Source organism: Andrena cerasifolii, chromosome 3, assembly GCF_050908995.1.
Source record: "Andrena cerasifolii isolate SP2316 chromosome 3, iyAndCera1_principal, whole genome shotgun sequence".
NCBI classification, from domain to species: domain Eukaryota; kingdom Metazoa; phylum Arthropoda; class Insecta; order Hymenoptera; family Andrenidae; genus Andrena; species Andrena cerasifolii.
In genome coordinates this window covers 16,622,265-16,636,255 of record NC_135120.1, presented here as the reverse complement: position 1 = coordinate 16,636,255, position 13,991 = coordinate 16,622,265, and the positions used below count along the sequence as shown (strand labels likewise).

Sequence of the window (13,991 nt, the reverse complement as noted above, 5' to 3'; positions counted from 1 at the left end):
AATAGACTGCCCTATTTTACAAGTATTTGGAGTGTAAATTATCGAATAATATATAGCCATCATTATACAACAAGATTTTATCTAATTTAGTGTGGGCAAGTTCCTATGGAACGAAATGTGTTGCAAGCAAAGGCTTTAAATTAAAACGTATCGTGCCTCTACAAAAGAGGAAGATATGGACTTATTTTTGAGATGCTGTTTCCATTACGTCAGACGAAAGTAACACCATGTCTGTTTACATTCAATTTTAAATATCTTCATTCTGATAACGACGGCGGCTGCGAAGCGCAACACGTCAATAATTGTAATATAGCACAAGGACACTTGTTTACCTCAACACGATATTTCTGTTTAAGTTCATGACTATTGGCATCTAAATGAAACAATTCTCAAAAGACTGTATATATATATCTCTCTCTTTTTTATCACAATGAATTTCCAAATTTTAATAAACATTTTTAAATAGATGTCACATATTCAATTCTTAATTTTACTTTCCCCTCTCTTTTTCTATTTTTAATTCGGGAACAGAATTCTTAGTCGTACAACAAATTATATGTGGAGTATGTACAATACTGCTATAGAAAAAAATAAAGCGATAATATAGAGAAAGTTTTACCGGTGGGTCAAATTTCCGTATTACGCTGAAATTTATTATCCAAGGGGAATGCCTTATTTGAGCGTGCATTTGAAACAAAATAAATCTGTTTTAATATGAACAGAGAATCCAATATTTTAATTGCAATCGCTGGATTCTTATTTATACTAAGTAATTCATCCGGTTATATGTACTTACGCGCATGCGTTTACATGCATACGGTGTAAGTAGATAAAAGATAACGAATGCGAGATTATTGCATATTATGTTCAACGAATATTGCTAATATATTTTTGCCTGTACCATACATTGATTTCTACACGTTAATCGAAAGCATCAGCATGATTTTTCTTGCAACCCTTAAAGTGAATAGAATCGCAATTGTTTATATTTTATATGATCGTAGTACGCGTGTCGTTACGAGTATATGTTCTTATCTATAATTAAAAAGTAAAACAAAGAAGGAATTCATACCAATTTTTCGTTAGAAACACAGTGTCAAATTCAATCGTGTTAAATAAAGACGCATTTAATTTCTTCAATGGTAATCCTCCTTTATATTATTCGAAAGCTCAATAGCGTTCAAAGAGTCACGCGGTGGGAAATAAAAAATCCACGACGAAGATCTGTTGCATATTTAAAGCAGACTTAAATAACAACTAAGATTCCAGAATTCCATCGTAACGCCGCTTTAAGTATGCACATACCGAATCCACCTTCGCTTCTTCTATTTCCGTAATTGCGTGCTTCTGAACACTGTTGCGCTGATAACAACTTCCGCATCTCCTTCCTGTGCTGTTCAATTCCTCTTGATAACAGCTTCTATACAATACAAAGGGAGAAGCAATCACCGTTCAAAATTCATTGCAAACGTTCGAAGTAAACCTAGATCCCTGTGCTTCTTATAAAAAGTAATAGAACTCCCCCTTATTCGTTCATCCGCCTTATACCGCCTATTTTATATTTCATTTGTGTGGCAGAAAAAATGCCAGGCGGTAATAACATAGACACCCTGTAGGTGTTCTTGCCAGCGAGTTTCCTAGACATCCCCGTGGATTGTACGCATGGCACGCACCCCTCTGCGCCTGTATCGAAGGGGAAGTGGAGCCGCGTATGCCAGTTTCAGCGATAATAGCACCCACTTGTCGGCTAGCTGATAGCGTGGCAAGTACGACTCTGGGTGCCCATCCGTCTGTTCATGCGGTTAATATCATGGATAATACTCGAAGCTTAACACCGTTACACGTTGCGATGCCATAATTCACGGCGAACCGTCGAATTATCCGAGGCGAAATAATCGTCGCACGAAGCAGCTGTTTATTTTCGAAATTAACACGCTACACGGTCGAAGAAGTCCACGTACCCTCGTAAGTAGCCTTACGTATCATTTCAAATACTCCGCTCGATTATAAACAGTAAAATCTAAATCTTAACGTTTAAACTAACGAAAGAATTATATTAATAAAGAAATGTAAAACCGTCGTTTTTCGCTATAAGTCACGAATGCATATTCCCCGTTTCTATCTTCGAAAGAATTCAGGAAATTGAATAAATTCTGATCGATCTTTAATGTTCTCTTTATCCCGGTAGTACAGTTATCAAGTTTCGGGTTTCGCGATTTAAATTCGTGTATAAATCAAACTCAGTTTCGATGTTGCAGAATGTTTTCTGTGATGAATTATTAATTAAATTGATGAACGGTTTAATTGTATTACATATGAGCCATTGCATGTGTATAAACGATTCGATGTGTGCACCTTGTTCCCGATATCAGAGAGATAATATTTAGTTGGAATAATAGCTGTGCAACCTGTGAGCAACGACGGCACGCGTCACAACCTTCGATTGATCGCCTTTCAACGTAGAACTTTCGCGCTCATTTTTTTCACTCACGACACGATTGCCACGCGTCAGGTATCCCTCCTCTTCGCTCCACTTCCCATTCTTCCCCATTTCCCGCAGCCTACCGTTGCACAGTATATACTTAACGATTTTACAGAATATGTAACGTTCCCACCGTCGTTCGATCCGAGTGGCTCTCTCACTTCTTCTCGTACACATATGTTTCACTGGCGATCGCTTTCCATGAAGCTCTTCGCAATAGTAATCTTTAGCTTCCTTAATTTAACACTATATTTCAGTTTCATTCACTGGGCGATTTATTAGAACGCAATATATTACATGAAGGCCGCTTTGCCTACTTCTGTAACTTGAGTATACCACGACCTTGCAAGAAGAAAATAAAAGTCGTTGCAAAGAACCATTGAAATATCGATTTAGGTGCAAATATAGATACACTCCCTCAGCAACTTAAATGATATACGAACGGAAGTATAGCGAATACTTGTTGCGCATCTATTTTCAGCGGAAGCTCTTCAAAACTCTACCTTCTTCATCGACATTAACGTTCCCCTTTACGTGCATTGATTAACCTGTTATAAATTATTATAACGAGTTAATTGTGTCATGTCGAAAATTCTGTCGGTCCCAGAAATATTACGTTCCTTTGTTCCTGTGTGATTCGTATCGATGCCACGACGTGTCATCTGGCTCTCTTGTGTAGCTTTTATCTTTATGCCAGGCAGTTAATTCCTGCAATGGGAATATTGAATTTTATATACCTACACGAACTAATATGAAGAAACGAAAATGAGGGCATGGAAAAAACACCACGGGCATTCATTTTCTATGGTTTATGGAGACATTATTGATTGGCACGCTGTAACTGACTTAATGAGATGGTAGATAATTTCCAGGGAAGAGTACTAATTGACGCGTTAAGTAACGGCGTTATTGGCGTCGTAGAATTATAATATAATAAAATAATAACTGAAGTTTAATAAAATTATATATTTTATTATTAATGCAGCTAAAGAGATAGGCAGGTTAAATTTCTTTTCTGAATCCTTATGGTGGATTGTTTTAAGTTTCAGATAAAAAGGAAACATTTTATTGCTAATTACAGATTACACGAACTTTTTTAATGTCGAGCAGTGTTGTTTGAAGATTTATCTGAGTTAATATGGGAGGAATTTAAAGACGCGAATAGCGTAGATAGCAGAAATTCCAATATGTATATATAGTAAGGAGACATGTTCCTCGCAACGAGGAATGTGTACGATGTTCTATTTCACAAAGGGTGGTTTAACAACACATGCCTGATTCCACACACGCATACTATACATTGTACACGTTTGTCTAACAAACGTAGAACTCTTAAACCCGATTTTTTTTATAGAATAATTAAATAAAAAAAGAATTTTTCTTTCTTACATTTAAAGACGATTTTAATATTTTCTGCTTTTCCTTTTATTGTTTAAATTTTCTTTATACACCATATCCAATTTGTTAAAAAAAATTAATATAGCATATGAAATTGTAATACCAATTTAGTATTTAAGATTATGAATTCAGAGTGGGGCTTTCTGTGAGCCTTCTCAGCAGATGATATAATTATTTTTGTTGCAGTTCAATGTTTAAAATTCTTGTTTTAATACTAATTGCTCTGGTCAACTGTTACGTCAAACAAAATACTTCTATTTTCTAAGAAAATAATTTAGTTCCTGTGTTGTCGGGAAAAGGAGTCAGGTCTTATTTTTTTCTGAAAGGGGTAACAGTTTATCAATGCAAACAATGTATTCTATGGCTTTACCTTATTCTCTTTCATGTCTTTTCATTTTTTATAGGCTGATATATATATATATATCCATCATTATTACAAGATGTCTGTAACATATCACGAAGCATTGTTAAATTGAACAATAATGAACATCACAGTGAAAGATCCAGGTAGAGGAACAAGATGGGTCTGTCCAAATGATCGACATTTGGCACTGAGAGCAAAGTGAGTGCAAATATATTTCAGATATTTGAATTTATATTTGATACGTGTGCATATATGAATTTATCCCTTTAAGTCACTACCATGTATACCACAGCTCTTACGTTGCAAAACCCTTTCTGATTATACAATGACTTTATTGCAATATAAATATCTATGTTATTCCACATAATTAACAAAATATCAATAATTAGGTTGCACACAGGATGGTCCATGAAGACTGGCTCTCTAGATTCACAATGGGGCACCTGTTCTTATTCTGGTAGTGCAAGTCAGTGTGAACAATCGTTCGTACTTACAGAAGAAGAGCAACAAGCGATCATTCAGGTAAATGTGCGAATTAATAATATGTTTACTTTTTAACTTTTAATCTTAACGTTATTACATCAAGTATAAATTGTAACACTTATTTAAATAGAGATATGTAGCAAAATAATGACCAAGTCTTAGATTATTGCATCAGTAATCCTTATATGTAATTATGTTTATTCTATTATTACCATGCGTACTTTCTTTACTGCGTTAGGTCATTCAAAGAGCCGAAGCCTTAGACTTATCAGAACAGGAGCGGATTGGCAGACTGGTGGAGAGGCTGGAGAATATGAAACGTAATGTCTGCATTGTCACTGCGACGAGATTAAACGAGAGGAAGAATTGTAGCAGCCGATGCTCTAACAGCCCACATTGCGTGTGCTCCTGCGCTCTGTGCGGCGAAAGATTTGGTGCAGTTCTGGGTGCAACGTCAAACCTGTGCAAAGACTGTCGTAAATACATATGTCCGAAATGTGGCATTGAGATTAATGAGCTTAACTCGAAGAGAGGCGTATTAGCTATAGAGAAACATATGCAAGAAAGAAAAGAAACGACTATACAGCGAATTATTAAACGCCCGAACAGCAGTCAGAAGCAATTTCTCTGTCGAATATGTGCAGAGACCAGAGAAATGTGGAAAAAGAGTGGCGCATGGTTTATTAAAGGAATGCCCAAGTACATTTTGCCTGAGAAGAAGGTACGTTAATGGAAGTGTTGTAGCGTAAAGGTACGTCTACACGACGACACTTCGGTGTCTAGATCAAGTGTATACAACACTCAAACAAATTTCCGAAAGATTGGAAACTGCCTAGAGCAGTCCGCGACACAGAATTCGACCTATCGTCGCAGGAGTTGCAGATAAAGCTAGACTGAAGACACTGCAACTATCTCTAGCTAGACGCAAAAGTGTCTTCGTGTAGACGTACCTTAAGGATTCAGTAATTCGATTTGTTTAGAATCTTTGGGAAATGCAGATTGATACAGTCTTCGTGTACTTAAAACTCTCTTAAGGGTACCCTCCCATTAAAATTTTCCAAAAAATCTTATTTATTATTTGGGCTCTTGTGGAGACAAACGAAAAAGCGTTATTGTAAGAGTGCATATGCTCCACAAATTTCATTGATTCAGGGTCTTTGTCACACATTAGTTGCTGTAATAATATCGAGAAGTATTTCGTTTCTGGGTGGGGATCTCAAATGTCGGCGGGCAGTGAGTAGTCTGGGCACATATGTGACTTAGGCCCCTCGACATGCTCTTCAGGAGACCAATTAGATAGGTACAGAGACCCTTCTGATACGCAAAAGTTGTAAAATTTCGTATTTCACAACGAAAATTGTTTCTAGGGGAGTTTCCAACAAAAATTGTGGTTACCTTACGCGTCTTATTATATAGGATAGTAATGCCTGGCGAAGACAGGCTAAAAAACTAGTTAATCAATATATTGTTCATACGTCTTTTTGAAAATACAGGAACGAGGATGGTCGCGAATATGTCATAAAACGTCTACTTGGACAATTGGAGGGAATAAATCTCTCGAATCTACTGAAATTCAAGATTCCTCTTCCGATGAAGAAGTAACGCGGCGCCTGGCCTTTACTCGAGGTCACTCAGATTCGCTCACAAATCTCCAAAAGAGTCAAGATAGCAGCGTTACTAGCAAATCTCTGTCGCCGTTTTCAAATTCTGCCCAATCAACTAGTAATGTATCTAAAACGTCACCAGGACACCAATCGAATGATGCGTCGCCGTTAAATAGTCGTGACGGATGTGCGAATCAATTAGATAGGTCTACTCTTTCCATTCCATCTCAGTGTAGCCGTGTTTCACCAACTGCCTCAGTCACGAGCTCTCGTTTGCGAGCAAACGGGAAATCTACCCACGATCCCCAAATTGAGCAGCATGTATCGTTTGAAGACGAAATTATCGATGAGAAGAGTAAGAAATCGGATAATCCTAATGAGTTGAATGACGATATCCGTAGAATGGAATTCAATTTGTGCGATCGATTAAAAAACTCTCAGGTACAATCCCTCAGGTACGTAAGAATGATGAACGAAAGAGTAGAAGTTTAGCTGATGCCAGTGAATTAATTGTAGGTCGAATATGTCAATGACTCCAACGACATCGACTACGACAATCGTTCCAACGGAAAGCATTCCGGAACCTTTTCGAATTTACGAGAAACACACGGATCAGACAGAAAGTCGACTGTCCTCGGAAATAAAGAGCCCCTTCAGCAGCCCTCGCAGCAGCAATCAAATCGATTTACCACGGCCACAAAAGCCGGAGTGCGGTAAGTGTATGACTTCAAATGCAGTGAAATGAAAAGCATAATTTGATTATTTAATTATGAGTACCTACGTTGATTGTACGTACAGAATGTTCCTTCATTAGTAGGACCTACTTTAGGGTAGAATTTGGGCAAAAAATAGTTCATTTATTTGACCTTTGTATTTCACCATCATGTCATCGAAAGAAAAATTGAAACATAAAAGTGGCTATAACTTGAAAAGAAGGTAAAATAAGTTATATAAATATTTGTATGAACCATGGTTTTAGTGTCTGAATTCAACTACAAAGTACAGGGTCATCCGTTAAGACTGCAACCTACGCGCGCGTGAACAGGTAAAATGGGATGGGTCGGGTTCCCGAGAATGTCCGGGATTCTTGAGAGAGTCGGGACTCCCGAAAGTGTCGGAATTTTCGAAAATTCCAAGGACCCGTTTAATGAATACGACATCGCACATTCAACCCGTCTCAATCCCGAGAAAAATTCTCGTCCCGACCCGACCCGACATATTCGAGTTCTCGCACACCTCTACAAAGTAGGTTTTATCAATGAAGGAATAAAGATTTAAAATCACGTACACAAATGTTACTTACAAAGACCCGATTGATATTATTAAAACTAGAAGCGAAGCAAAATTATGGAACTCTCGAAGTCTCCTTGCGATACGACCCAGCGGTTCAGTGCCTCCAATGCAAAGTGGAACGAGCCCGCGGTTTACGGCCAATGGACATCCATGGTCTCGCCGATCCATTTTGCAAGCTCAACATATTACCAGTAGAAACAGTTACGACTACGAAACGTCTTCGTACAAAGACGGTTCACAAAACACGGGATCCGGAATTCAACGAGACTCTAAACTTTTACGGAACAACAGAAACCGATGTACGATTAGAATAATAATCATGTAAAGTATACGTTGACACCGTTAGGCACACGAGAAATTCATCGATTATACAATTCTAGATATGGAACGGCAAAACACTACACATCCTGATTCTCCAGGACGATCCATTAGGCCAAGATTTTCTGGGAGAAGCGAGGTTTCCTCTGCACGAGTTGCAACCTCGCCAAACGAAACATTATAACGTCCCATTGCAAGACCATTATCCAGTACGTATAACAAAAGTTTCTCTTCTTAATATTAGACATCGAACAAATATAACTTGAGCGTGAATTATTTCAAATATTGTTTATTGATATTTTTATGGTCACTCTTTATCACGACACAAACAAGCTTATATCTTTAAATTATTTTCCTTCGCGTATTCATTATTATTCAATCATTCAATGTTGTTCATGGTATCATGAATAAGTGTTGGATTAAAAGGAAAGATAAGTTTCTCTCAGTTAATTCATCGCGCCTTCAATTTTTTCGCGACGGCCGACTTTACTTACGTTATTGCAGACACTAAGATATAAGAGCTCGACGTTGGCATAGGTGGACAAGGAAGAGGCAGCGTGGGGCGTGTTTTCCAGTGGCCGGGGAGAGATTCAAGTGAGTCTATGTTACTGTACAAGGCGCCGGGCATTGATGGTTACGGTTCACCGAGCTACGAATCTTCTTTCTATGGACAGTAACGGATTTTCTGACCCATTTGTCAAGTTGTGCCTTATAGAGAATGTGACGAACAATCATCGACAGCGTGTCTTTGATTATTCAATTACACGTATCACCGCCAGAAAGCTGATGTCAAAAAAAGTCGCAAGTCGCAATTCACATAGTACAACTATCAAGTGGAAAACCTTAAATCCCGAATGGAACGAAGAATTTGCTTTCACTACTCGATTAACAGACCTTATGAAACTCACGTTATGCCTTACAGTATGGGACAAGGACTTTGGCAAGAGTAATGACTACCTTGGTAAAATGTCCATCATTCTATTATCAAAAGTGTTAGAATATAAATTTATTGAAAAGTAATCTTTTCTCTGCGTATTATAAATTCTATTCGTATTTCGAAAATAATGACTTTGTGAAAATAATTTTGTCGTTATTACTATCATTCATATGAATATATTATTACATCGTATCCTATTAACATAATCTTATTTTGATTTAGGTGGACTTGAATTAAGTTGTAACAGCAAAGGAGCACGATTACGACACTGGATAGATGCAATTAAATTTCCAGATCATCGCCACCAAACTTGGCACAACTTAACAGACACTATTTTGCCTACAGAATAATAATTTATACTTCTATTCCTCTTTTTAAACACGTTCTTCGAAACATTTTAATAAGGTCTGTAATCGATACGCATTATAATCCACAAAATATAATTTATTTACAAATAATCTGTGTTATTGCTCAAGGTGTACTACTGCGAAAAAGAAAGTTGACAAAATAATAAAGATGTTACATTACATGTGGAGAAACACTTTATTTTACAGTGTCGTAGTACATAAAGTTTAGCTATCCGTTAAATTATTAATCGGTATAAAGCTATAATTCGTTTCAATAGGGGAGAATTAACACAACAACGTAGAATTTAAGTAGAAAAAGTCTATTCTCGATTATTTAGAATATTTTACAAATATCCTTACCAAAAAGTTACTCGAAAGTTCAAGACGTACTATCATCGTCGCTTCCACTAGAATCTTCTTCAGCTTCTTCTAACCACTTAATAAACGGTTGAATCGCAGCTCTTACTTTGTTGTTTTCAAACTCGTCCATGTTTTTATCATTGTACCATTCTAAAATCTTCTCTTCCGACACTATATCTTTGTCGTAGAGAAGGTGCAACAAATGTTGTAAGAATGGTAATAATTCTTCGGTTGTGCTGGCAACTTCTTCTATCGCGCGTAAACAGTCATCCTGAGCGTCTTCCGTTTTAACATAATTTACAAGAATCGGATGGAAGTAAGTTACCATAATTTTCAAGGTCTTCTGATAATTTAAATTATTTACAGTTTCCTTCTTTTCTGAAAGATAATGCAGAGGTAAACTCAATATAGCTTTTATGACATTATATGTTACTTCGCTCATAGAAACGTTGTACGCGTATCTTGACGAATTTATCTCCAGAATCAAGTTATCACAGTTCAATTTATCTTGAAAGCCCCTTAACAAACTATCGATAACTTCAGATAGGAACATATTTGTGTCGTCTGGAATTGGTGAATTGCATTCGGAAGCTTCATCGCTACTCGTTATATCTGTGGAATAATTGTCGTACTCCATTGTGTCGTAATCCTTAAAAAACTCAAATTCATTATCCATATCGATCTCAGACATCTGCTTTATGCAAATCTTATTTTCTCTCGAGTCCACGATAGAATCAGTATACTCTGTTGGATTATCAATGCTTGTTCCAGGATGTAATATACACCCATTTATTTTAGCATCTTCTTTGATCATACAATTTGGAAATACCACACTATTCGTGATAATACAGTTATTTTCAATTTTAGTGTTCGATAAGATATACGAGTTCTTAATCGTTACGTTACGGCCTACTAAACAATTGTGACCAATAACGGATCTTGTGACGTTGGTGTCGTTCCCAAGCGTACTATTCTGACATAGTACGCTGTCTTCCTCTAATCTACAACCCTTAGCAAGAGTGGCATTCCTATGTTTATAAGTACTTCTCGGCATATAAATAAATGTTTTCAAGAATGGAATGGCATTTGGCGTAAGCGGGTAACTGTGTCTATTCAAAATATCACGAGTAAGAGTATGGTATGCATTCCATGACACAATCGGCAGACTATAATCGTCAGAATTTAATTGTTGCCAATAGATTCGAGAATTTAATATTTCTTCGTTCATCAATACTCCTCGGATAAAATCTTCCATTGTCTGTAGGTAATATAAACGTTTTTAAATATCATTATTTTCTTAAGTCAATATTCAAATTATATTTTTCTTTCAAAATCGAATTTCTCAAAAACTGAGGGTGATGGAGACAAGCGGTTTGCGGATTCATTTTCAGCGCACAAAAACCTATCAGAAACAGCTATTGAATGTTACAAGTCCAGGTGGCTGTCGAACTGTGTTATTTGCCTTTAATAAAATATTAACTCGATCACTTATGCATATCAAGAAGCAAAATAATTCGAGTAAATATATTTTAAGCAGGACAGATTGCTAAATAATTGAACTATACTTTTCAAAAGTCTTAGAAAAAGGTTAAAAGTACAAAGAGTACAAACTTACTTGAAAATCAAAATTGTCGGCGAATAATGGAAGCACAGAAGGGGAGCATAAATAAACATGGGTATCCATGAAGCAAGTATTAATCTCAATTTCACTGTGATCCAGAAACCAATTTAATTCCAATTTGACTTTCTTCTCACCATTCCTTAATTTACTATAATGCAGAACCTTTTTGCTAGTTTTGTCAGAAACCACTAAAGACGCTTCCTTCCTCAAAAGGGAATCGTTCGTAGAGCCAAAGTTTCTTAGCAGCATAGTCATCGTTGCGCCTTTATCCTTGTTGTGCGTGGTACAGTGATTACTTAAAGCAGCTGCGAGATCTACATTAGTAAACGCGTCTCCCCTTATAAGTATAAAACTACCACGAATCGAGCCTTTCGCATCGATATCTCTCAGCGCATCGCCAAGGGATCTGCAACCCTCTGATATTATGAAAGAGATCGATATCCTTGACCAGTTTTTCTGACTTATATATGCTTTTATTAATTCTACATGGCTGCTACAATAGAGTGATAATTCTTGTATTCTAGATTTAATAAGGGTCTCCACTAAATAATCTAACAGCGGTATGTCTATAACCGGCATTAAAATGCTTGGACATATATTTTGCATCGGTGTCAGGTTTGTCGTAAAGTCGTCCGCGAGGACAACAGCTCGCGTGATATTTTTCTTTCCCATTTTTGTGCACATTTTGTCGTTTCAGTTCTTTATATACCTCAAGCGTTTAAAACAGATTATTCATTATAGGTTATAAGATTCTAGACAATGCCAATTTCTTTACATATATAATGACAAAGGTTGCATTCTTTCATTATTGGATCCACTATCACTTCTATATGTGTAAATGCACATATACTTCATTTAGCGGGTGAAATCTTTTCCAATGTAATCAAAGGGTTCACTTGCAACACATGTTTTCTCGTACTTCTTTTACCACACTTATATATATATATATATATATATATGTATTGTTGTATAGTGAAAGTGCCTGAACGTGTTTGAAACAACTTCTTTATAGAGGGTGCTACCTGACCACTAATTTTACATTTGAATTTGTAATAGACAATTTATCATATAATGTATTATTTTAAATGTAGTTAAACAAGTACATAGAGGAATAAGTTAATGCAAGAATTTCCTAACATTGAAAAATAATTTCCTATATTGATTTTTTGTTTTATTATATCATTATTTTTAATACATCTTTGAAATCCCGAATTTACCATTCAAAACGTGTACATAAAAATCTATTCTTGTACATTAAAGCAGGGATTGCTTGAAAAAATCGATTTTTTTATGTATTTTTTTTAATGTTTGGGGTCTTAATAACGCGCTCTTAAGGGGGAACACCACTGTGGCGGCCGGAAAAGTAGGGTAAGCTATTTTTAAGAATTTTTTCAGAAATAATTTACAGTTTTCATAGAAAATTTTTGTTACCTGCCTTTAGTACGCTATCTTATGGAAGGATGAATTATCTCGGTTAAAGACGATAAGTTTGTTGAAGACGTATTGTATTTTTAAGAATATTGCAAACGTGAAATTACAGATATTGTTACTTGCACGAGTAGTTATACACGAAACTTATATGTAATACATATAAAAATATTATATTTAATAAATTATAATTCATTTATGAAATATGATATGCACTGATAAGCATATTAGTTTTGATGCTTCACTCGTCGATCTAGGCATTTACAAACTTAACATGGATGACACACATACAAAAGTCGTACAGCTTTCGATTAAACAGAATACATACTTATTATGTATGGATAATTATATCCACTTTAGCGATGAATTATCATTTAAATCGTTCAATTCAAGTAGAGCGAGGGGATAGTATATTCCAGTTAAATTTAATACAAAAGAAGTAGAAATACATTTATGATATAAGCAGAAGATCGATATACGCTACATACTTTTAAATGTGTTTTCTTTTGTATATTATATAAAATCATTATGCATGTAACAACTTCGCTTGTGACGCGACACATTTTTTATTTTCATTCTTCTGACTAGACAACATAAGCCTTATTTAATATATTGCTTGATCTCCCCTAAGTACATTATATAACTCAATTACTTTCTTTGTGTACTAGCTTTCGAAATAGTATTAAAATTTTAAATTCAAAACTAGGAAGCCTCATTTTTCTAAATATTATTTCATTAATGTAAAAAAGAAATGTTATCAAAATGGTAATTCTCATCCATGCCTGCTATGTTCACTATGTCCTCCATTCCATGTAAGAGTAGACCAACCCCACAACCGGTTTGCGACCGATCTGCGCAGCTCCCACAGATCTGATACACGCGACTGGTCGTAGCAATTTCCCTGCCGGTTTCCTACCAATCAACAGTATATCACTGCGCAGAACGAGTCTACTCTAAAGTGGAATGCAGTATGTATACACTTATACATTCAATATCGGGTATGTACTACATATTACAAATTACGAAATTATACGTTAAGTTATTCATAAATGATTTTACAATGAACAAACGTTTCGCAAGAATAGATGATCTATCTTATAATTACTCATTTTATCAAAGTAACAAGCTTTTAATGTTTCGAATTTATACTAATGCATAATGTTTATTGTGCAGAGAATATTCGTAAATCGAGGAATTTATATCACACAAATTTCTCTTGTCGTGCATTCGCAGTGCATATCATTCTTGTTCTTCTTGTTGTAATAAAACTCATCAGGGGCGGGTCCAGGGGGGGGGGGCGATAGGGGCGGTCGCGCCCCCCAAGAGTAATAAAATTGGAAAATATGACATTGTGTA

At 36.0% G+C, this 13,991-nt stretch overlaps 2 protein-coding genes across 9 annotated transcripts; one reads left to right on the top strand and one right to left on the bottom strand.

Moving 5' to 3' along the window:
- The first annotated feature begins 39 nt into the window (after nt 1–39).
- On the top strand, nt 40–9,408 carry LOC143366674 (rabphilin-3A). 7 transcript variants are annotated; one of them, XM_076807912.1, is made up of 11 exons: nt 40–1,965; nt 4,285–4,442; nt 4,634–4,766; nt 4,966–5,448; nt 6,221–6,786; nt 6,848–7,044; nt 7,664–7,923; nt 8,005–8,151; nt 8,480–8,536; nt 8,645–8,903; nt 9,102–9,408. In XM_076807912.1, the coding sequence occupies exons 2-11, from the start codon at nt 4,363–4,365 to the stop codon at nt 9,227–9,229; spliced, it is 2,310 nt and encodes a 769-aa protein (XP_076664027.1). In that variant the 5' UTR covers nt 40–1,965; nt 4,285–4,362; the 3' UTR covers nt 9,230–9,408. The 7 variants fall into 7 exon arrangements, 5 of the variants coding, with proteins under 5 accessions (XP_076664027.1, XP_076664026.1, XP_076664025.1 ...); XR_013084789.1 differs by lacking the exon at nt 9,102–9,408 and having other exon boundaries at nt 8,447–8,536; nt 8,645–8,736; XR_013084790.1 differs by lacking the exon at nt 9,102–9,408 and having other exon boundaries at nt 8,447–8,536; nt 8,658–8,729.
- On the bottom strand, nt 6,220–12,161 carry Eif2bepsilon (eukaryotic translation initiation factor 2B subunit epsilon). Of its 2 annotated transcripts, XM_076807916.1 has the most exons (3): nt 11,202–12,161; nt 9,587–10,844; nt 6,220–8,606 (listed from the first exon to the last, which is right to left on the bottom strand). In XM_076807916.1, the coding sequence occupies exons 1-2, from the start codon at nt 11,889–11,891 to the stop codon at nt 9,606–9,608; spliced, it is 1,929 nt and encodes a 642-aa protein (XP_076664031.1). In that variant the 5' UTR covers nt 11,892–12,161; the 3' UTR covers nt 6,220–8,606; nt 9,587–9,605. The 2 variants fall into 2 exon arrangements, with proteins under 2 accessions (XP_076664031.1, XP_076664030.1); XM_076807915.1 differs by lacking the exon at nt 6,220–8,606 and having other exon boundaries at nt 9,404–10,844.
- Between the last annotated feature and the right edge of the window lie 1,830 nt (nt 12,162–13,991).